The 25,258-nt window shown below is 39.4% G+C and overlaps 1 protein-coding gene across 1 annotated transcript in view; it reads left to right on the top strand.

Annotated features, from left to right (window-relative positions):
- The window catches only part of LOC119410719 (protocadherin-16), a 95,028-nt gene that overhangs the window by 65,061 nt on the left and 4,709 nt on the right, over positions 1 to 25,258 (top strand). Inside the window, exons 3-17 of the mRNA XM_037677616.1 lie at positions 8,313 to 8,501; positions 9,211 to 9,442; positions 9,520 to 9,756; positions 9,889 to 10,917; positions 11,599 to 11,786; positions 13,410 to 13,506; positions 13,711 to 13,868; positions 15,058 to 15,904; positions 21,658 to 21,897; positions 22,633 to 22,758; positions 22,861 to 23,070; positions 23,182 to 24,048; positions 24,146 to 24,259; positions 24,347 to 24,558; positions 24,869 to 25,020. Of these exons, the coding sequence (XP_037533544.1) occupies positions 8,313 to 8,501; positions 9,211 to 9,442; positions 9,520 to 9,756; positions 9,889 to 10,917; positions 11,599 to 11,786; positions 13,410 to 13,506; positions 13,711 to 13,868; positions 15,058 to 15,904; positions 21,658 to 21,897; positions 22,633 to 22,758; positions 22,861 to 23,070; positions 23,182 to 24,048; positions 24,146 to 24,259; positions 24,347 to 24,558; positions 24,869 to 25,020 (4,898 nt within the window). The remainder of the gene's footprint in view (positions 1 to 8,312; positions 8,502 to 9,210; positions 9,443 to 9,519; positions 9,757 to 9,888; positions 10,918 to 11,598; positions 11,787 to 13,409; positions 13,507 to 13,710; positions 13,869 to 15,057; positions 15,905 to 21,657; positions 21,898 to 22,632; positions 22,759 to 22,860; positions 23,071 to 23,181; positions 24,049 to 24,145; positions 24,260 to 24,346; positions 24,559 to 24,868; positions 25,021 to 25,258) is intronic.

Genomic DNA, 25,258 nt, shown 5'->3' with positions numbered 1-25,258 from the left:
GGAGGGGGGGAAGGATGCTTGACAGAAGCAGAGTGTTTAACAACACTTAAAATATACCAAACTGCAGGAAATCACATCTACTTTATTCAAAAATTTCTGGGGGAGGACCCCCCACCCCCTTGCCCCCGCCCTTGCCCACCCCTCCCAGGCCCACCCACTATTTGTGTTCCAGCATTGATTGGCTTACAAATTAAGCCCTGACTCCAACCAACTAATTTTAACCCCCAAAACTTTACACAAGACAATATGTTGTTAGACATCTACTGAAATTTCAGTAGAGTATTCAGTACAGTAGAACACGTATTCTCTGTACAACTAGATATCAGGATCACAAAAGTTAAGATTTCAGTGGTCTTAGCTTGAGAAAACACTGGCATGTTATTTTTCTCCTTTGTTTGACCTTTGAAAAACAAAAAGGTTAATGTCTTAAGCAGCAGCCTCTCAAAGGGAGCGTTTGTCATTCCAGGTGGTCAGGGGTTAATGCCACATCAGCAGCACTCTTAACACATCCAGGAGAGTTTTTGTCATATTTGTCTTTTTAAACAGCTCAAAACCCTTCATGAAAGTTATCCTTCATATTGTGCGCGAGGAGTTTGTCAGCAGTGATTTATCTGTGAGCGAATATCATGTAGTTTCTTTCTTTTCCTGATCTTTTGCCTGTCTGCTGTCTTTAACATATCAGTAGCTTTTTTCACTTTTTTTTTATTTATGTATTGTGATAATGCCTAATATCATTTAAAATACTGTTTATAATTGTTAGATTGTCTTGACAAACATCCCAAAGCTGTATTCATGACATGGTCACATTCCATTTTGATGATTTGTGTTTGCAGTCACCCAGCTCTACACTCAGGGCATTTTTTGTGCATGTATCCTTTTTTCCTCACCAGCTGGGCATGTTATCATCACTGTAGCAAAGAGTTAGTTTTTAGTTTTTTTAACCTGCACACATTACAAAAACTTACAAAAGTGTGGTGTTTTGCATGTTTGGTCGAAAACACACCCTGCACTCCATTCAGTTCTTTTAATTTAGCCTTCCCCCCCCTTTAAATGCCTTATATCTTACCTCTGCTCTCGTTTAGGAATCCTTCTTTCCTTAAATGGTAGGATACCTAATAACTTCCAGATGCAAGATCCAGATGAGAAACAGACACTTCAGTTTTAGAGGAAAGTCTAATGAAAGTTAAAGAAAAAAATGCAGACCACCTAACTTTCAGCAACTGAAGTTTGTGATAACTCTTAAACAACAAAGAGTGCCAATGTACATTATAAGTACTGAGTGACTTTATATGTATGTATGTGTGTGTGTGTTAGTGTGTATTTATGTGTAATGTTATTGGGGATATATGAAATGAATATGCCAAGATCCTAAACGTGCAATAATGTCAAGGCAACCGATGAAATTCCCATGAGAAACCATTTAATGATCAAGTTTAGTTATTCTAAGGTAGAATTTAAAAATAGGTAATTAGCACATTAACTTGAAATCTTCCAAAGAAAAAGCCCAGAAATCATTAATATTCTTCTTCTCCTTCTTTTTACTAATGCATTAGATCGAGGGTTGCACAAAAGTGCAAAACTAGAAATGTATTAAATTTCCACATTTACAATTGAGTTCTAAATGTTTCTAAATCCCTGCCTACTATACAATCTCTCTTCTGTTCCTGTGCCAGATTTAACCTGCTGTTCTTAATCCAGTTCTGCCACATTTATGTCAGTACACTTCTTATATAAGTTTGAAAAGCTGCACTTCGTTTATTCATGGTTAATTTACTTTTCAGCGCTCCTACAGTATTTTATTGTGACGGAAAGTAATTTCATTTATTCTCTCATCTAGTTCCAAAAATACAGACATAGTGCGAACTGGTGGAAATGTTGCTTTGTGCAACTTTGCTGAGGTCAGATAAAACTTACTTTGATTTGGCACCTAATGTCAGTCAAGATAAGGGCATTTATTGAGAAGTATTAGATGTTGTCATGTTTACCCTGCAGCATGTGTAACAGATTTTATTAGCATTCATGTGGAGTTTCTGTCTGGTGAACTCATTACCGTGACAGTTGGAAACCATTTTCACTGTAAACGACAGTTCTGGATGAAATGATCTGGCAATTGACAGATAACATTTTCTTTTTATTTTCTAACAGTGCGATTAGGATAGTTATTAACTTTGACAGTTATATTGTCTTCCGCTATGATACCCTATTTCACCCAAAGACACATCTGGATAGATGAAAAGCTTATTAGATCTGGAATAAACCGTTTCTGTTGAACTCATGCAGGGAGATGTTTTGTGCATTTAGGTTTACTGTATTTTTAATGTGTCACAGTACCAGTGTCAGTATATTGTATTTTATAGCAACATTCATGTTTTAGCATTTGACTTTTCATAGATACTGCTTGGCTGAGATCACAGTTAAAGATGTGCTCAAATTAATGATTTCACCAAAACACAAATCTTAATTCTAACCTACAATGCCATCAACAACCTAGCTCCATCTTATATTACAGATCTTATTGTTCCGTATTTTCCTAACAGAGCACTTCGCTCTCAGACTGCAGGCTTACTTATGGTTCCTAGAGTTTCCAGTAGCAGAATGGGAGGAAGATCTTTCAGTTATCAGGCTCCTCTCTCGTGGAACCAACTTCCAGTTTCTGTCCATAAAGCTGACACGTTGTCCGGTTTTAAGACTGGGCTTAAGACTTTCCTTTTGATAAATCCTATAGTCAGCGTTGGCTTGTTATGCTGCCATAGACTACTGGAGGACCAATTGACCTCATTTCTTAAAATTAATTGTTACAAATGAATAATTTTCATTTGATATTATTTATATCTTAACATGTGATTCTCGACCTGCCATTGTGTATCTGTTCCTCCTTCTTGTTCCTCTCAAACCCAACCGGTTGAAGCAGATGGCCACTTACTCTAAGTCTGGTTCTGCTAAAAGTTTCTTCCTCCATGAGGGAGTTTTTCCTTTCCACTGTCGCCTTCAGGCTTGGGCACTTTTGAGTGGGTATATTGAAATTCTTAAGCTTTTCTAGTGGATATACTCCGTATAGCCACGTATTGCATAGACTACACCACTGAGATGAGAGTCTGTATGAAGTTAAACTCAAAGCAGTCTGCTCCTCAGTTAATTAATGTTATTAACTTACTTTTATATATGTGAATGTTCCTGTTCAGTGCCCTGAGATGACTTCTGTTGTGACTTGGTGCTATATAAGTAAACTGAACTGAATTGGAGTGGTGTGTAAGCACTGTGGGGTTATCAGTCCACTGAGCCCATGTTTGGCCTACTGCACTTTGTCTCGGGTCAACATTTAGTCTCATTCAACACATGCAGATGATAAGGTGTCTCAGAAACAGTTGGTTATCTCCCAGCTCCATGAAATTCACTGTGGATATTTATGTTCCCCAGGAGTAAATCCTGATGTTTATGATTGCTTCTGGCCGCCCCGTGAACTGTTGTTTTAGCAACTTCTCTACATATTTGAACCCCTTCAAACACCCCTGCCCCAATTTAAAATAATAATATTAATAATAGTTAAAGTACACATTTCAAAACCTTTTTAGTTGGTGTTCCTTTAAAAGCACAATCCTGGACACCACAGAGCAACACAGACTGTTTCGTCTTTGTGCCTTGGAGTTTCTCTGGCTTTGTGTACACACTTTATCCTTGATCACTATGGAACACAAAGCAACTCAGACGATACATGAACATATTTCTCCTTTAATCCTCCATGTCTTCTGAATTTTTATTGCAGCTCTCAAGTTTGCACAAAGCCAGCAGACATCACAGGGGAATTTTAATGTCACCGTTTCACAGACCTTACTAATGTCGTAAAGACTTTCGGGTTTTGTCTGATTATTAACCACCAAAATCTTTCACATGTGTTTGGTCTGAGTCCAGACAATACTGTGCGTGCGTCACATGTTTGGTATTTTGATATTTTTTGTCAACAGTGCGTGGGTTTCTTCCTTCCACCGGTCCGGTGTGGTCTCCGGCTGAGTCTTTCGTGTGGTGGTTGACATGTAACAAAAGTTTCTGACTCGCCTATCTCCTACTCTAGCAAGAAGTGAAAGAGGCCTTGAGGACATATTTGCCTTGTTTTCCTCATCTATACTTTTGTCTGAAGTGATGCCAGGACAATGGAGAGCGAGAGCGAGGGAGAGAGAGGGAGTAGTAGTGTGCATGTCTTCACACCAGCTGAGACAGCTCAAAGCATCTCTCAGTCCAGATTTCTACAACTCGCCCACTCATTTGGTTTCTTTGAGCCTACGTTTTCCTCTTTGGCTTTACTGTTTTTAATGATCTTTGTCATGTCATCATTGTGCACACATGATGCTTTTGATGATCTTCTACTATAGGAGTCCTGATTTGTGCAAATTGTGTCATCAAAGCTTATATGAATGAGCTGAAATCTCTTATCAGGGTGATACGTTTTGTTGTATCACTTGAGTTGGCTACCAGTCATAAATACAGCAGCTAAAATAACCCTTGTAGATGGAGTACAAAGTTCTCCTACCATTTTTATTAAACCTAACTAGGTTATTTTATTTCTGGTTATTCATCATAGTGTCCATTCTATTCTAACCGCTTCAATAAACGTATGCCAGCTGTCTGCACAGTTTATATTAGTATCAAGTACGATGAAGGCAATTGCAATCTTAATAAATGTCAGACGTTTTTATAAAATATTGGATGACGTTTGTATTTCTTAAGCTATGTGTCGAGGTTGCATTTTGTTTAATTTGGACAGATTTACGCAACTAAAGCTGCACACATAAATGAACTTGTTCTCTTTGCAAAGTGATTACAACAATATTTTCATTTTGATGTCATCACAGTACAGGATGACCTCAGTCATTTTTTATTTTTTTGCTCCACATGCATCGAGACCAAAAAGGACAACCACTTATCTTCAGTGTTTGTGTCTTTGCTTACGCATCTAAGGTGCACTCATAGGACATGTGCATGCTGAGCTTGATTGATGTGTGATATAATTTCCCATTTGGCAAACATTTACACGTACACGCTGTCGTTTGTGGCCTGTTTGGATTGGCTGTGGCACCTTCCTGATTGGCTGGTTTCAACGAGGACCACTGGAGATTGATTTGTTTGACTGGGCACTCTGAAATACGGGGAGCATGATTAAAAACTGCCATGCTTTCATTTTAGCCTTAGTTGTCCTGAGTGTTTCTGACTTTTCTTCATTTATTTAGTAATTTTCCCATATTATAGCTGCAAAATAAAGGTGGCACAAAGAGCAGTAAGAAAATCTAGATCATCGTGCCATACATAATATTGAATATGGAATATTGACAATTTCACAACAACTTAAAAGAAGATATTCACATGCAATTCTAATTGTCATGAAAAACAAACAATAAAACAAATATGTAAGACTAAAAACGACTAAAATATTGTTTCTTTTTCATACCTCCAGGTGACAGCATTATATGAGCCATCGAAAAGCTTTAGGATCATTGTTCCATTTGGACAAAAACTAAACATGTACACTGTTGTGAGTAATTTTCACTTTATTGGACATTAGTCAAAACAATCTCCTGGAAAGCTCCTGCAATCTGATTTTAAAACTGTGACATGCCTGAGTTATTTTTGGACTTCCCCTGTATGTTTTATGAAGAACTCATTCAAACGTTGTCCTTTCCCTGCTGATAAAACAGCTCCCATCATCCCTCACTCACAGTCATGAAGTGTGGGGAAAAAAACTTCTGGCTGGTGCGGATGATCTAAGATTACGTCTGCTTTGAAACATTTTAATCCAAAGAAAATAAAGTTTGCGTAATACCCACATACTGCCATGGAAAACTCTTTTGGACATTGAATTAATGGCTTTTTCAATCAAAACCCAAACAAGGTGTCATTGATCATTTTATACCCTACAGCTTGGCTATGTTTAAAATATGTTTCTAGTCTTCAGTATTTAATAACTTGCTTTACAAATGTGTATATAGGAATATTACTTTAATATAATTTGTACATTTATGAAAGCAACATTGAATAAAACAATGAATATTAGGCAAATACTGTCTGAAATGAGATAATCAAGTGTACAGTCATCATGCTTTAGAGAAATAATGGATTGCTTTTAATTTTAACCAATTTTTTAAAAGTGAAACAGTGAAATAGTCCAAGAACTGTTCAGTTCATCACTTTTAGGCATTGCGAGAACCTGCTTTACCCATTGAGACTAACACTTTTTCTGTTACTGAGTGTTTCTCAGCTTTTACTAGCACATCTATTGCAGAACTGATGCCACAGGCCATGTTTTGTTATGTTGTCCTCATCTCAGGGTTTATGCTTAGTGGTTTGGGCTAATTGTTATGCTTATTTATAATTTGTGTATGGCCTCTTGTGTCATTTCATATTTGTGAATGTAATCTTGATTTACAAGTCCTTTTTTCACTGCAGCAAGCTGACACTGATATGCTGCTATTAATCTACAAAAAAAAAAGAAAAAAAAAAGCAGAATCTAAATTAGATTGCCTTAAGAGGTTTATTGACGGTTTGTGCAAATGTGATTATTTGGTTTATACACATACAGTTTATTTACCCACACACCGATACACTTACCTCAGGGAGAATATTGTCAGCTTTTTAAATCACACAAACTGAGCTTACTGAGAGAACTGTTCTTCCTTCCTATGTCTGTTCTCAAAAGAAGCTCAGTATACTCATATTTCTATTCCTTTCTTTACTGGGTCAGTATTTTTCTTTGTTTTTTCCCCCACTTTTCAAACCATAAATTGAAAGGAAAAAGTGTGATTGTACGTTATGTGGGTGTACTTTAAAAATGCATTTACTTTGTGGTTGTGGCTAAAACTGAAGCAAAAGGGAGTCTGCTCAAATAGCTCTTACAGTCAGTGCCTGACATGAATAGGTTAGTTACAACAAAGAAAAATCCTAAAAAAATATATGTTCCTGAAGTTCTTTTGAAAATATTTATGTACTTGTTGGCTTACGAAAAAAACATTAGAAATAGGAAACTACTAAAATGCTCCCTTTGCTTTCAGTTGTGCTGACACATTCTGCAAATATGAACACTCTCCACTTAACACACACACGCACACACACATACACAAATACCCCAAATAATAATAATACATTGCATTCAGCTGCAGCATCTACACCTTCAAAATGGAATATCTTTCTTGCAGAGTTCCCAGTTTCCCCCTTTTCTGGTGTGGTTTATTATTCTTTTCCTCGATTTGCATCCCTGCCAGCTTTACAACTCTCTCCCTCTTACACACCACTCACCCTCTGTTAGGAGTTACAGTCAAGAGTGTGGGCCATGCTCTCTGCTGAGTCCCCCGTCTGCCATCTGTTCAGGAAAGACAGGGCTGAGTTTCTGTAGCCAAACTCATCACCTCAAATGAATAATTTCCAACTTCTCACAGTCATTCCAATACCATATTTAAAAAAAGTCAGTGTTTGATGATAAGCATAGCTTGCCTTGTTTCTCTTGGCAGTCCTCCTGATAAATGTGCCATCTAACTCAAAGGTGTCTCCCTGCTGCTGAGTGTTGAAGCACTGGAGCATTTCGTCCTTTTAGTGCTTTGTTAAAATAAATCCATGTATAAAGCATGGAAGTAATTGGAATTTTAATCAACTTATGAGGTTTAACCCCTCTGTAATGTGCAATTTAGAACCAACACTTGCTAACAATTACACCACCAGTGCCCAGGGGCTGATCTGATTGGTCTGTTTACTTTGTACTGTCCTGGGAGATCCTACAGCAATCAAGTCAGCTCACTGGCCGATGGCTTGTATGTTGCCTTTGTAGTGCAACTGGTTTCATCTCTGTGGATGTGCATAAAACCAGACCACAGTTGTGACTTTTCATTAGGAAATGATACTCAGCACTGAATCGCACTGTGTGGGATCCTACTATTGTACTGTTGCTCCTGTCACTGTCACTTTCAGACAGACTCTATTCATGAATCAGGCAGTATTTCCTGTTGGCAGCTCCTCCAGAGCCTGTAGAAGTCAGTGAACGTCCTGCCAACGCTTCTCTTTCCCCCAGAGTTTGTTTCTGCCAAAGGGCCAGTTTGGCTCATGTCCTGGCTCAAATAAACAACAAAGAGTGCGTCCAAAGATGCTTTTAAAGGCACCTAGTATTGTGCTCTTGTTTCATTTTGCTCATGTGCCATTGGTTTTTCATCCCCCCACTAGAATAAATATTTAATTTGTAGCAGCTTCAGAGTAATGTTATTAAATTTGGAAATGTTTAAGTGTATCCTGCTCTTGAAATCGAGTGTTTAACCAGCAGCGTGTCTTTGTTGTTCTAGGTGACTGCGACAGATGCAGATGGTGGCTCCTTTGGCTCGATCACCTACTCTCTTGGCTCTGGTAGTAACAGCGCTGTTCCCTCTCAGTTTATTATTGGCAAGGAGACTGGCCAGGTCTGCACTACTGCTGTACTAGACAGGGATCAAGGGCTGGACAGTTTCGACTTTACTGTTACTGCAGTTGACGGGGTAAGCCACCTCCTTTTAAAATCATGCTTAATATGAATCCACTGAGCCACAATGTAATCTCATAAACACAGCTGCCATGCTTATGCTGACAAGAGCGTAAAGACAAACCCAACTGTGTAAAAAATGTTCTGAATTCATAAGGCAAATAAAACAAAAGTTTGGATTGCGCTCCACGTTCGGTGGACTTCCTCAACAAATCCTGTTCACCAACTGCCAAAAAATACTTAAAGAATAAAGTATGAAAAAGAAAAGACATTATTTTGTGGATGTTAAAGCAATCAGATGGAGAAATACCTCAACTGTCAGGCAGTAATAGTTTTACGACCTGGGCTGTGGCCTCCCTCATTTTTGCCACCTGGTCCAAATAAAAAGCCCTCACTGTATTCCCTTCAAATGAAAAGCCCATGAAACAGACTTGGGTTGCTGCGGGCCCAGTCACCCTACATGGGTCATGACATATTGCTCTTTCCCAGGGGAAACTATCAATCTGTGTTAGTGCTCAAATCTGTTGGAACTATATATTTAGAGGCTGCACCATACAGTAAAACTTTAACTGGTTTACAGCTTCTTTAATTTATTTTTTACTTTCACTATGAATAATGTAGTATAGGTATGCTAAAATGTGATCTAAATCCTGCTTTTGGGTGTGCCGACCTGCTCATGATTTATTGTTCATAAAGGTATAACTAGCTTTTTGTTACCATTTCAGGGTGGACTGAGCTCGGTAGCCTACGTGAAGGTAGATCTGGTCGACATTAACGACAACAGACCTACTTTCTACCCACTCAGCTATGCCGTTAGTTTGAGCACACAGAGTGCCCCTGGTACATCTGTTGTCAGAGTGATGGCCTACGACCCAGACTCAGGCGAGAATGGGAAAATTACTTACAAAACAGTACCTGGAGGAGCATCACCATACTTTACTCTCAACAGAGACACAGGTTACTACAATCATTTGACCTCTAACTCTAGTTATCTGTTGTATTTCTTTTAATATTAATTGTTTACCTATTTGTAGGTGTCATCTCTCTGTCTCGGTCTGCCTATGGGAAGGCCAACTCTGTCATCACTATGATCATCACTGCTCAAGATGGTGGTGGGCTGTTTGCTTTAGACAATGCTAAGGTTAACATCAGTGTGGTGGCAGGGCTGGTGGCACCACCTGTATTTGAACAAGCTCAGTACCACTTTACGATATCAGAAGACACCCTGCGGGGGACAGTTGTAGGCATCGTCCAAGCCAGCAGTAAAACAGGTGGGCACAATAGAAACATACACTACTTGAAGTTCACTTACTGGATGATGATTTTTTTTCTTCTTAATTTAGCAATTAAACATTTTTCATCAAAATCATTTGCTGTAATCCCTAAACTTATTTTTGTTCCAGGCATCTCCAAGGGTATATCCTACACTATCAGTTCTGGGGACCCTGCAAGCTACTTTACAGTAGATCCTGACACCGGAGCCATAAGAACTAGTCTGCCCTTGGATCATGAAACCCAGTCTGCTGTTGACTTGGAGGTGCAGGCCCACAGTGGCAACCCCCCAGCATTTGGCCAGACTCGTGTCCACATCACCATTGCAGACATCAATGACAACCAGCCTGTTTTTCTGCCTTCATCCTCCGAGTCCCTTCTCCTGCCAGAAATGACAGAAATGGGCACAGTGGTGTATCGAATCCAAGCTGAGGACAAAGACTCAGGAGTCAATGGACAGCTCACCTTTGATCTTTCCTCTCCAAATGGAATCCAGAGGATCTTCAGTTTAGATCGCAGCACTGGAGAAATCAGACTGGTGGGGAACCTTTGCTATGAAACTAACCCCCGTTATGATCTCCTGGTGATTGCCAAGGATAATGGAGTACCCCAGCTTAGTGCCACCTTTATGCTTGTGGTTCATGTTCAGGCAGAGAATGAACAAGGACCTGTGTTTGATACTCTTACCTACCGCATGGAATTAAAAGAAGGAATGCCAATAAACACACGCTTCCTACAAGTAAGAGCTTTGAACAGAGAGATCCCAAGCTCAGGTCACTTGACTTCTTTGATGTATCACCTCCGTCCTGATGGCGATGCTGCTGGGTTTGGCATTTCTGCAGAGAGTGGCTGGCTGTTTGTGAAGAGTGCTCTTGATAGGGAACTGAAGGACATGTATATTCTGACTGTACTGGCCAGTGTAGGTCATGGACAGTTAAAAAAGACTGGCAGCGCTACAGTGCGGATATCAGTGACTGATGAGAATGACAACTCCCCTCGGCTCACACAAGAGAAGGTTTTTATGGCTGTGAGAGAAAATATGCCTGTGGGAACAGGTTTTGGACATGTGTTAGCCACAGACAGAGATGCTGGCTCCAATGGACGTCTTAACTACCGCTTCCTGAATCCTGACCGCAACTTCCAGATAAACACCCACACAGGTAGATGAAAATCTTGTGGTCTGATTTGAGTGATTAGTGTTTAAACAGCACAGAGGATTACTTAGGTATACTTAAGCTGACACAAGGCTCTGTGTATTCTTGCAAATCAATGTGCACAAACATATATTTCAGATGTTATGAGTAAACAATCAAAACTAAAAAGAAAAACAGGAAAAAAAAAACTATGACTGGATGTAGTAAGAAATGTGAAGAACCAGCATTAACGACTTTTTTATGTTGCATAAAATTTTTAATTTCTTTTTTGAAAAACTTTGATCAGACAGAGAGTGAGTCATCTTTTTAAAGATGAGAGAACAAAGTTGCCACCACACCGCCTGTCATAAATAAGACACATAGCAGTGACAGCAGCCCTACGCCTCTTGCTGGTCTTTAATTGGCCTGCTGAGCCTGGTAGTCTGTGGGAAGAGACTCATGCTTTGATTTGTGATCAGCTTCTGGCTGAGCTGTAAGTGTGTACAGCATCTGCCAATCTTTTAGAATCCCCTTATTTACGAGTGTGAGTGTGTTTGTGGGTGAATGCAAAAATCTACACACTGTGCGTGTCTGTTACTTCTGAGTGTCATTGATCAAATCCTGGTGGCTGCTAAGTCTCTCATCATTATTCCAGTGGTCTAGTGTTCCCGCTTGAGCTCCCTCTCATCCATCCTCTTTACTCTGCAGGTGAAATCAGTACAAGGATGACTCTTGACAGAGAGCAGCAGTCAAGTTACCAGCTGGTGGTGGTGGTACAAGACGGAGGTTCACCCCCTTGTTCTGCGACGGGTACCGCCTTCATTACTGTCCTTGATGACAACGACAATGACCCTGCTTTTATCCACAGTCAGTCGGGCAGAGACATCATAATGCAGGTGATGTCACAAGAAACAAAAAACGAGCAAAAGCTGAACATTTTTATGTCTATAATAATTGAGGGTAGGAATCTTTAGCACCTCACAGTTTGATTTGATTATGATTCAGAGTCTTGTGATGCAATTATAAAACAATTAATCATGCATCTTGATTATCGGCAATTGTCAGGTTTGTAAATTAACACCCGGAGGCAGCTGGAAAGCTTAAATGACTTTGACATCAGGGATGTGTGTTGAGCCCCCTCCTGTTTACTCTGCTCACGTATGATTGTGCAGCTACCCATCCAGGCTGTCACATTGTAAAGTTTGCAGATGATACAGCGGTGGTGGGATGCATCACAAACAATGATGAGTCCAGCTACAGGCAAGAGGTGGAACACCTGGAGAGCTGGTGCAAAGATAATAACCTTCACATCAATGTGAAGAAGACAAAGGAGATGATTTTGGACTTCAGAAGGAACAAAAACATCTACACCCCCCTGAACATAAGAGGATCTGCGGTGGAAGTGGTCTCCAGCTACAAGTACTTGGGTGTACACATGAATGACAACCTCAGCTGGAGCAACAACACCACCAGCCTGATCAAGAAAGCTCATCAGAGACTCTACTTCCTCAGACGGCTGAGGCGAGCTGGTCTGGGAAGCTCAGTCCTCACCTTCTTCTACAGGTGTGCAGTGGAGAGCATCCTGTGCTCGAGCATCAATGTGTGGCATGGAGGCTGCACAGCTGCAGAAAGAAAAGCTTTGCAGAGAGTGGTGAAGGCTGCACAGAAATCTGTCGGAATCAGCCTCCCCACCATCACAGACATCTACACCTCCAGATGCAGGAAGAGGGCCACCTGCATCATGAAGGATCCCACTCACCCAGCACACACACTTTTTGCCCCACTCCCCTCAGGAAGGAGGTTGAGGAGCATTAAGTGTAGAACCACTAGACTGAGGAACAGCTTTTACCCTGAGGCTGTTAGACTCATGAATCTCTAACTAGAATAATCACTGTGAAAAACCATATCATGTTGCTGCTGACCTGTTTCAATGTTGATGTGTTCATGCGTGCACATCTGCTCACAGACTCATGTTCATGTTTGTGCTGATGTTCAATGTTTTATGTTATGAGTGCTTAGTGTATATTTAGTTGATGTTTTTCTTAGTTCATATCTTAGATGTTATTACTGTTTTTCTTATACATTTTATTGTTGGATGTAACTGGGACCCTGTGTACATAATTTCGCTCCACCACATGTACCACATGAGGTGCGAATGACAATAAAGAAACTCTGACTCTGACTGACATATTTTTCAAAAATAAACATTGCTTCAAATATTTTTTTTTATATCTAATAGAACACACAATAATATATTCAAAAACTCTACTTATCACAGGCTGCTTATCAACAACTGTATAGACGCTAACCTAACACAAAAAAAAAAAAAACATTGAGAAACTAATGCACACACCATGGTACGATTTAAATACAACAACTATGGTAGCTTAGATTAACATAAGCAAAATCAATATTTGACGTTTAAAAATTGATTCAGAATAATCCATATCCATGATGTGATGCATTTAAAATATATTATAACACCCACCCCTAACAATAATGTGTTTTTTAATCGATAGGTGACTGAAGGTCAGGCTGCTGGGGCTGTGCTGGGCACACTTCAAGCAAAAGATCCTGATGAGGGGGAGAATGGCACCTTATTCTACTCTTTGTCAGGTAAATAAGCAATAAGTTAGGCAACAATGAGTGAAAAGTGATTATTGAATATTTATTTGTTTCTTCATGTATACACAACAAAGCACATCATTAAAATTATTTGTTATATTTATTGTCCATTACTTTTACAGTTTTGAGCTTGCGTATTTAGCCCTCTTATAAATGTCATCTCAAGTTAAATTTTGAACTTTGTGTCTCCCCAAGGTCTCAGGGCTGAGCGTTTCTCTTTAAATGCAATCACCGGTGAGCTGCATTCATCATCCCCGCTTATTCACTCCGAACGAGCTGAATACTCTCTGACAGTGACAGCCACTGACAGAGGACTGCCCCCTCGCAGTGCCTCCTGCGCTCTCACCATTCAGGTCAGGCTTCGACTGGAGCGCAGCCAGCTCAAACACTCTCACTACACACCTATTTAATATCAAAGAATAGACTTAGGGCTGAGAGAATCCGTGTCTTAGGGCCCCTCAGACTAGCTGCCGACATATCAGCCTCACTTCTGACAAGGTCGCGTCCCGCCCTCCTCCCTTTTCTCCTCTTGTGAATTTTCAAAAAGGAAATTTCTATCTGAAATGGAAAAAGTGGGTCTAAATTAAATACTCCCAGCTGGTTTATGATGAGGACCAGCTGTAGAACACACTGATCAAGGTCATACTCAGTGACTTCAACACTTTTTTCATACAGTAGCCTTTTTACAACGAGTAGCAGGGCTTTGCCTACACTCAGCATAAAACACAGTGTTGGTGACAATTAAAGTTAATATTTAATGTAAAACAGAAATTAACACAATGAAAGAGACTGGGAAGGAACTAGAATTTATAGATTCCTGGAAAGTAGAATGTGAACAACTCCTTCAAACACCAATTCCATTTTTCATTCTTTCCCATAACATGAAAATTTGAAAATCATAATTACTAGTTAATTGGATTAAACAGTACACTTTTGTTCTTGTCTGCTGACATATTTACATATTTTCCTTATAATCATCTTTTGGACTGTTTTTTTTGGACTGTTTTAGAATGTGGATCAATTTAAGGTTGTCAACAACCATAACAATATTAATTAAAATATGTGTTTAAATTTTGACAACATACTGTAGGGATGCTGCTGTTTTTTTTAAACATAACATCATGCTTTTTTTATACAGTATTTTTATACAGTGTAGTGTCTTTGAAGATATTACAGTCCATAAAAAAATAAGGCTCAGAAATTTATGTTCCAGTGTTAAACGCAAACATCTTTAACTGTTTCTCCTTTAAATAACTTTTGTGTATTTGTTCCTGGCAGCAATGAATATTAAGATAAGGAGTGATTATTAGTGATTATACAGCCTTACTGTCTATTGTGACTGTTTTAATTTCCTATTAGTGAACACATAAATCACAATTAAATGGGTAAAAAGTAAATTCTGCTGTTGCTTTGTCAAAATTATTTCACTCAAAATTGGAAATTAAAAACGATGATTCCAGATGTTAAAATAAAGCATCTGAAGACCAACTGCTTTTTCTGCTCAGCCCATTGATACACATATTGTGGTTTTCTTTATTTCAGGTCATCAGCCTTAACAGCGTTACCACAAAGATCAATTCACACTCCATGTTTTTTAACTCTGTGGAGGAGACAACTCCTGGTTCGATCATTGGTTCTGTATGCCTCCATGACCAAGGAACATTAGAAGAAGGCAAGATCACCTACATAGTAGTTGGGGGTACAGATAAGGATGGAACCTTTGTTGTGGACCGTCTAACTGGTGACGTGTACTTGGCTGGACCTCTGGATTATGAGCAGAACACACAGTACAACCTGAAAATTGAGGTGGATGACTTCTCTCAGTTCCCTCCTAGCAGCACGATTGTTAACTTGGACATTGCCATAGAAGACAGCAATGACCACTCCCCTGAGTTTGCTGAGGACCCTATAACCATTGTCATATCTGAAAACATGGAGACCGGCTCCTCTGTCTATACTTTCCAGGCAATGGATAAAGATGGTAGTGGGCCCAACAGTGAGCTGGTGTACTCCATTCTCCACCAGTGGCCAGACACCCCTGGACTATTAACTCTTGACCCCATCACAGGTGTTCTCTCTTTGGGTCGCAAGTTGGACCATGAGGTCACATCCTCACTGATCCTTGTTGTTAAGGCAACAGATTCAGCCCTCAATGTGAGCCAGAGGCGCTGGGGTTCTGTCACAGCAAGGATGTATATCACCGATGAGAATGACAACCTACCAGTGTTCATTTCACCAACAGCTGTCAGTGTCATGGAAGACCAGCCGGTGGGCTTTGTGGTGCTTTTTGTCATGGCTAAAGATGAAGACGAAGGGGAGAATGGTCGAGTGACCTACAGAATCCAATCCGGCAACACTGGAGGGACATTCAGCCTCAATCCGAATACTGGTAAGTCAGACCCCTTCCTTTACAGCATATTTTGAGCTGAAGTAGTGGTGCGCAAATGAGTTCATGCCAAGTTCATGTGCGCACCACTGCTCAAACTCCAAATACGCCATAAAGGAAGTTATTTTTCTTCTTTGGTGTTTTACAGCAGATAGTATTGACTCTGTTCCATTAGCACCTCCTTGAGACTGAACCCCATGCCTATATTTCTGTAAAGGAAATTTCACTGGTGTGAAACTTAAATCTGTCAATCTGCATTTGAATACTCCGTGGCTGGAGTACAGAACCTGAAGAAAGCTCCCGTTTACACCTGAAGAACATACACAAACTAAGGCTGGGAGGTGCACCTGCTCTGATCACTACCACCCAGTTTATTATCCATCCATCCATCCATCCATCCATCCATCCATCCATCCATTATCTTTACCTGCTTCTTCCCTTTCATTTGCAGGGGTCACTGGTGCCCATGTCCAGCCATCATTGTGCAAAAGGCGAGGTCCCAGTTTATCATGAAATTCCAAAATTAAACATGGCTAAAAATTATATTTAATATATTCTGAGACCATAAACTATAATTTCATTGCGGTCTGTACACATTAACCTGTTAATTAACAAAACATGTTGAACAAACCACAAACAGCACAATGGCTTAGATATTAGCACTGTAGCTCCACAGCAAGAAGGTCCTGGGCTCAAGACCCAATTTGGACCTCGGGGTCTTTCTGTGAGAAGTTTGCATATTCTCCTCAAGTTTACAAGCATTTTCTCTGGGTTTTCTGGTTTCCTTCCACAGTTCAAAAACATGCATGTTAGGCTGCCTTCAGGCCCAGGCCTCCCTTGCAAAAGAGATCTGTGATCTCAATGGGATTTGCCTGGTTAAATAAACAGATAACATTTCAGTGTAGAGTTCTGTGTTTCTGTGGGTTTTTTCCAGGTACTCTAGTCTTCTCCCACAGACCAAAAGCATGTGCATTAGGTTTGCTGGTGACAATAATTTGCTGTCTCATTTGTCTCTAAATGTTCCTGTGATTGACTGGAGACTTGTCCAGGTGTCCCCTGTTGGAGATAGACACCCCCGGGAAAGAGACACAGATAAAGGATTGTAGGGTAGAAAAACTCTTAAATGACCTGCCTTGCTCTAGAATTAAATTACAGCTCATTCTTGTAGCTCACAAACTTAAGATAACATAAACCTGACTTTTCAAACAATGGGAGGTTTGGATATTCATTCAACCTTTATTTATACAGGTTAGTTTCATTGAGCCTCAAGGACTCATTTACAAAAGAGACCTGTATGTCTTGCTTCTATTAAATTCCAGTTTTAAAATAAAATTTTCATGAAGTTCTGGTGCTCAGTCAGTAGATTAGAGGAGAACTGCAATACATAGAGAAAACAGCTGAACCAGCTGAGTTTTCAGTCACAAAAAAAGTATTTCTTTGAGTCTGGTTAGAAGACAAGAAGCTCCATCTGTTCACTGATTCTTTTCTTAATGAGATCCCAGATGTTAAAATCTAAGTGAAACAGCATTTATAATCATTGCTGTTGCAAGGTTTTAAACAAACAGAACAAACAGACAAACACCGTACCGCCAGTCTGGATATCATCCCTGCTCATTTTTTTAGTGATTGAAATATGTGTCACTAACTTACTAGCATTTAACTTCCTCACTAACCCACCTCTCTAACCACTGCGCCACCACTCCCCAAATGCCATAATGAATGTTAGTTTTGTAGATTAAATGTGTGATTTTAATTAGGTTTTTTTAGTGGATCATCAACAAGCCATGCCCACTTTGGTCAATCACAGTGTGAGAGGCAGAGAACACCCTGGACAGGTTGCAAGTCCACCACATGGACACATAGAGACAAATGAGATAAACAACCATTCACTCTCTCACTCACACCTAGGAACAATTTAGTTACCATTTACAGTATCCTAACATGCATGTTTTGGGTCTATGGAGGAAACTGAAGTACCCAGAGAAAACCCACGCATGCACGGAGAGAACACGCAAACTCCCCCCAGAAAGGCCCCCGGCTGGGATTTGATCCAGCAACATTCTGGCTGGGACAAAAAAATCAGAAATTCGTCAAAAATTACAGGATTATAAATAAATTTGGAAACAATTCCATGATAACTAGCTGTGGCTTGTTAATATACACAATTTTTTAAGCCCCTTGGGTCAAAAAATTTTGAAGAAAAAACAATTTATGTAGGGTGTATAGCAATAAATAAAAATATAATTTAAAAAAGAAAAATGATTTAATTCATTCAAACAAAAATCAAATGATTTTGGCCAAGACAGCCTGGAAACCATCCCTGCTAATTTTCTTAGTGATTGAAAACTGTGGCGCTAACTTCCTAGCATTAATTTTTTTTTACAGGACTCGCTCACCAAAAAAAAATAATTAATGCCAGATGTTTGACTATCACAACAGTTTGGTATATATCAAGGAATATGTCCTGTAAATCTTAGCTCTCTAAGTCTAATGTGTGATATTAATTTTTTTATAGTGTATTATTCACAAGTCACACCCACTTGTACCAATAAATACAATATTGTACAGAACAACTCAAACTGTAGTCTCAATTAAATTGTATTATTAACGTGTTTTAAATGTGGTACAAATCAGCAGTATCGTTTTGATATATAAATATTGTCCATTTTTAGTGCCTCCTATAGTTAGGTAATTATGAAATTTAAAACCTGGACTTCCGGTATCAGATTGATGTGCATTATGTGTTTAAATCAACAACATATGGCTATTTTTGAATGATGCTAACAAGCTAGCTTACATGTGCTTAAACATAAGTTGGTCATTTAAAAACGGCACAAGATTTCCCAAACAACTTTTTTAGAGCCATTACTCTAGGTCAGGGCTATTCGACTAAACTGCTCAGGGGCCACAGTTTCTGAAAGCCAGCAGCTCAGGGGTCGGACATCATCTAGCAATTAAAGTCGTGTAAATAAAACACAAATTACAATGATATGTAACCTTTTAAATATGTTTGTTTTATTGCATTGAATCATAAATGCAATAAACATAACCCAAAACCCACACCCAGAACCCCCCGCTCAAATATATATATTTCTTAATGAAGTCATTGGTTGGCCAGACTGAAGTCACCTGCAGGAATAGCCCTACTCTAGATGCTATATAGGACGTTTTGTGCTTATTGGATTTGCGCCCTTGGAGAAAATAGTTTTTAAAAGTTTAACATTTTGTTAATTTGCATAAACAACGTTACATTTTCGAAATAAACTTAAATAAATCAAAATGGGCATGACCTATACCATGGATGACTCAATAGAGACTAAGAATTGTGAATATATAAGCCAATAAATTTAGCAACGGTTTAGAAGTTAGACGACCAAATGCAAACACCTTAATGATACCGCCTTTTATAGCTAAATAGGTTAGAGTATTTTTCTGTGCTGCACATGCAAGCCATAGTTACCACCTTGTAATTATCATCTCAGTATGCCTTGCAGTTTAGTCTGCAGTATGACTTTTATTTACGGAAAATAAATAATAATAATAATAATTAAAAAAATAAAACTGTTTCAATAGGGTGCCACGCTTTGCTGGATGCATGGGAACTTTCCTGCTTTGCAGCTGCGTTCCCCTACCTCTGCTGGCTTGGACCCTTAATTAACCACGCATTCTATAAAATAAAAGCGCTGCCAACCAACTTCATTTTGTACAAAAACGTCTGTAGCATTATAGAAAATTATTTTTTTACCCGTGTTGGGAAGTTCAAGTCCAACACCAAATAATTTTCTGCCTCAAATAAACCTAATGATTTAATTAATTAATAAAAAAAAAAATCTAAAGAAATTCTGCACCTGTTGATCTGTTTTGGTCTTTCTATGAAAACTTTTCATGTTTAGTTTTCATTTTGCATAGCATTTATACTTCTCATTTTACATCAGCAGTACTCTCATCAAGTCTCAAAACTTTTTTTTTATATGAATAAACTCTTAAAACTTTGCTTATAACTAAGTGTTACACACTTTTTGTAACTTGTTTCTCTCAGTTTAAGGCTGAACACAGCAACCGGCCAAATATTAAACACACACACATGAGAATGTGCAAGCACACGTGCACACACAACAACCCATCATCTGTTATTGTAGATCTATTCCCATGAAAGACCAAAGAAACTCCTGCTCGAGCTTCTGGGAACCATTAGAGAAGGGATCAGTTATGCATGTTTGTGTGCATGTGTGTATTTGTAGGCATGCACTTGCACGTGTTTGTGAGCTTCCATTACACTGCCACTTAGTCAACACTGACCTTGAGCTGTTTGGTCCTGGGGGCTTTATCGTGGTGTTTGAGACGCGTGTCGACGCTTGCTCCACCTCCTCCTTTAAGTCATAACCAGGATGCCCTCTCAAGCACCTTAGGGGGATGGAACCATTCAAGATCTGTCATGCATGTCACTTCTTTAACCAAGTGTGGACTCATCTTGAAGTGTTTTCATGCACAGTGGTTATTTGTTAGAATAATGGTAGAGTTAATCCTCTGAGCACCTGGTTTGCTCCTGTTTTGGGGTCATTGACTGGACCTGACACCAAGTCAGCACACTGTTTCTATTACTTTAGTGTCACTGTTAACCACAACAAAGAGAACCATAAAGCCATTATTAGAAATCTGTAAAGTCATGAAGCGAAACTCATTTTCATCACTCGTTTTTAGTAGGCTGGTCATTAATTTCACTTTCAGACTGAAGGGAGAGTGCACTGTAGATTATGTGAACCTCACCTCTGCCAAAGACAACACCATGCAAGGATTAATGCATCAGAAACTTTAAAGTAGCTTCAGAACAAGGAGTAGAGGTTGTCCGAGCAACCCCTGCCAGCCCTTACACTGCAGTTACAGTAAAAGTGCAAGCGCCTCAACCTCATATAGGCTTGGAATGTTGGAGATAAAAATTCAAAACAAGTTTTTTTTTCTCAAAAATCTACTGTTGTTTCTTTTGCCCATATGTTATCGGTGACTGATGATACGGCAGGATCAAAGAGGAATCAAATTTAGGTGGAAAAAAATACCAGCCTTTAACTTTTACCAGACTAAAGCTTAGGGGCAAGCTATCTCATTCCTAGCAAAACACAAAGTGGAAAAAAACGTATACTTAAAGAAGTTAAAAGCAAAAAACAATCCTGGCTCTCATTGTCTTTAACAGTTGCATCTCATTTTAAGGCATGAAATTGAAATTGAATCAGTGCAGGCTTTAACCTCTCAGGGCGAGATATTGAAAAGACTGGGGTGCCCCTAATTTCTACAGAGCACGGCATGCCTGGCTGTTGCGTGCGTAGAGTATGTGTTTACTGCCTCTTTCTCGATGATTGCGGTGTTCTTCAGTGGAAAATCTCGTAAACTGTGGCAAGGGCGTTTGAGCTTTTACAGCGGTGGTGGTAGCAGTCAGGTAGGCAAAGCTGTATGTGTGGAGCATATTAGCTTTGATTTGGCTCTCACACGGCAACCTTTGACACTTTCTCATTAACTAACCTGAAGACCCACCATCCTGGAACATGGTTAGATTCACCCCCTTTGATTACATGCATTAGTTTTTAATGTGACTGACTATGTTTGGGTGTAACTGGGACCCTGCGAACACAATTTCTTTCCACCTCATGTACCGCATGTGATGCGAATGACAGTAAAGAACCTTGAACTTGAAAATTGTAAACGAGTTAGCAAATAAAGGAAATATTTTTGTAACATGTGATGCTTGATTCATTTTTGTACAGGTTCTCTGTCTACTTTGAAACCTCTGGACCGTGAAGAGCAGAACATCTTTAACCTCACAATAGTTGCTGAGGATCATGGGATGCCCACACGCTCGTCCAATCAGCTGCTGTGTGTCCATGTGATAGATGTTAATGATGAGATTCCCTGGTTTGAGGAAAGCATGTATGAAGCCCAAATCTCTGAGAATGAACCTGCAGGGACCTCTGTGTTGACAGTGTCTGCATCTGATCTGGACCAAGGTGAAGTGTCTTACTGGCAGCAAATTAGTTCCTTAAAGTTTTAGAAAAATGTCATCATCTTTTGTTATAACAACTATTCAGCTTTAACTGCAAGTACAAAGTAAAATGTTAATAGAAAAATAGGTGAAATTTGGTTTAAATGTTTAAGTTTTAGACACTTAAGTTGCTTATTTTTTCTATTTTATTAGGAACCTGATCTTAATGACATGTTAAAAAAAATCCAATTATCTTATTATTGTGTATGTGGACTCAGATAACTATATTTTCTGAAATGTAATCAGAACTCACTGAGAAAACCAAAAAATCCTTGTTTTTTTTTTAAAACAGAACTGTGTGCTAAGAAATTATAGACATTAGCAGTTGTTTTTAATTAAAGGCTTCACAGGAGGGTGGGGGGTGGGGATAAGAACACAGAGAAAATACATTACCCTGGACTTAAAAGCACATAAAACAGAAGAATTATAAACTTTCTTCTCAAAAGCAATTAGGGAAGTAAACAGGTGAGGTTGCCAGATCACTTTGTTTTTAGCACGCAATCTGGCATCCAGATACCTAAGCAAGAGACATTATTGCCAACTGCTTAGACAGCACATTTCAAGAAAATGAATAAGAATATGATCTAATAAAACAAGAGGCACCTTTTGTCTTTATTTACTGATGAGACATGGATGACTTCTCTGTTTTTTCAACTGTTATTTTTATGTGAAACATTGTTTATTGTGTGTTTTCCTGTAGGGACCAATGCATATGTGACATATGGTGGTATTGCACAGGGAGGTTTTAGCATTAACCCAGTCACTGGTGTCATAACCACCTCTAAGCCACTGGATAGGGAATCTCAAGATTTTTATGCTGTGACAGGTACTATCTCTGTTCTAAAGTACAACAGATAAAACACATTTTCTTGCAATACATACAAATAGAAGTTGTTATTTAAAATACGTGTGTGTTTTTGTCTTGCAGTTTATGCAAAAGATGGAGGCCTTCCACCCAACTATGCCAAAGCAACAGTGAGGATCAAGGTACTTGATGTTAATGACAATGCGCCTGTCTTTGGGCAGCTCTACTACAGCATTGATGTGCCTGAAAACCTGGAGGCGTTGCCTCTGTTCACCCTTAGAGCCACTGACTTAGATACAGGAAAAGGAGGGAAGATAAGCTACCGAATTGCAGGTGCGACTTTATTTTAATGCTGTTTTCTAAACGTTCAATGGAACTGCTGCACATTTTTGTAGTTTAAAGTGGCAAGGTTTTATTATAAGCAATGATTTGCTCTCCTTGCAGCTGGTGATCCATCTGGAGACTTTCATCTTGATAGACAGTCAGGTGTGCTGTATACTTCAAGGCCTCTGGATCGGGAAAAGAGACCTGGATATACTTTAACCATCATAGCCCTTGACCAGGGCCACCCTCCCCTCAGTGGCACTGCCACTGTAGAGGTGACAGTTCTCGACATCAATGACCACAGCCCACAGTTTCAGAGCAGTAGCTATACTGCTGACATTTCAGAAGATGTTCCAATTGGCTCACTGGTTTTAGAGGTGAAAGCCATTGATTTGGACTATGGACTCAATAGCCAAGTTCTCTACTTCCTGAGCCAGGGCTCTCACAGCATGTTCATCATAGACCAGAACACGGGCCGCATCATCACAGCAGCTCCCCTGGACAGAGAAAAAACTGCCTCCTACTCTTTCAAAGTGTGCGCCACTGATTCCTCCCCCACAAACCCACAAAATGCAACTGCTCAAATTACTGTCTACATTCAAGATGTAAACGACAATGCCCCATTTTTCATTCAGGACCCACTTATTCTAAACATCTCCACCAGCAGCGTGTCCAGTCGTCGAGTACTGGCCACTATGAGAGCAGAGGACAAGGACTTTGGGGCTAATGGATCGGTTTTCTATCGTTTTGCCAATGCTGTGAGGGGCTTTACCATTAACTCTCTGACAGGAGACATCCAGGCCACAGAAAAGTTGCATACTCTGTCCCAAAGCCAGAGGACTTTGATAGTTCAGGCCATGGACCAAGGAAACCCGGCTCAGTCTTCACTGGGAGTTGTTATCATTTATGTAAGGGAACAAATTTACAGGGGTATTCGCTTCTCCCGCACAGCTAGAGATGTTAGTCTGCAAGAAAATGCTGCCGAAGGTTTGTGCATATTACTTAATTATACATTTGTGTATGCATAAATGTAGAAAATAAATTGAATAAAGATGTTTTAACAATGAATGCTTTTATCCTTCAGGCACAGTGGTAACACAGACTCAAGCCCAGTATCCTGACGGCTCTAAAACTGGTATCAACTACAGCATTTTTAGTGGAAATAGAATACAGTCTTTTGGGATAAACGCTATTAGTGGTAAATGCACCTTCCACTGCACTCATTGAATTACAATATATTCCAGCCTAACTGGTGATTTTTTTTCTTCTGTTTTTGCTAAATTAGGAGAAATATGGGTCCAGAAATCTGAAGGACTGGATTTTGAAGAGACCCCTAAACTTCGCCTGGTGGTGAAAGCTGAGACAGAGTCTTCCATCTCCTACGTGGCTGTCAACCTAATTCTACAGGATGTAAACGACAACTTGCCACGCTTCCAACTCCAGAACTATGTAGCATACATTAGGGAGGCACAGGGCTATGATTTTCCCATTATCCAGGTGCAGTAGCCAGTCTTCTGCTTGTTTATTATGGTTGGCTTTTGTCAAAGTGTGAATTTATACAACTGAAATGGAAAAATAGTCAAGTTTGGGAAATCTGGATAATTTCAGCACTGTATAAAAAGCTTTAGTCAAATGTCCCTACTGGCTTTACTCTAAGTGCAATCAAGTTGAGTCTATATACAGTAGCTCATTTTTTATGATTCCTTGAATTCCAAGTTCAATATTGCATTCTGCTTCAGCTTTCACTGAAACAGGGCTGTTGTATAAATTTCAGTTTTTTTAATACATGTGGTGATCATTCCTTCAGGTTGCTGCTGATGACTTGGATCAAGGTCAAAATGGTCAGGTGACATACTCTATTAGGTCATCATCCATGAGTGGCTTGTTTAAGATCGACCCCTTGACTGGCAGCATCACCACTGCCGCCATCATGGACAGAGAGATCTGGAAGCAAACAAAGTGAGACTGGCTCCTTTTGTTTTCTTTCTCTGCATGCAGTCACTTGCCTTTGCTTATACATACTCTGCCTTGCAAACCCATTTATTATGTTACAGTGGTCATATAATTTCCCTCTACCAAAAGCTTACTTTTATTTTATTGGTTAAGATGAGATTTTAATGTGCTTGTATTACAAATAGATGTTTTAGTTTTGTTACTGAACGAAAAAGATATATATATATATATATATATATATATA

This window comes from Nematolebias whitei, chromosome 6 (genome assembly GCF_014905685.2).
Source record: "Nematolebias whitei isolate Nwh7 chromosome 6, NemWhi1, whole genome shotgun sequence".
Taxonomy (NCBI): domain Eukaryota; kingdom Metazoa; phylum Chordata; class Actinopteri; order Cyprinodontiformes; family Rivulidae; genus Nematolebias; species Nematolebias whitei.
Note: the sequence above shows the minus strand (reverse complement) of the source record. Positions and strands in the feature narration are given on the sequence as shown.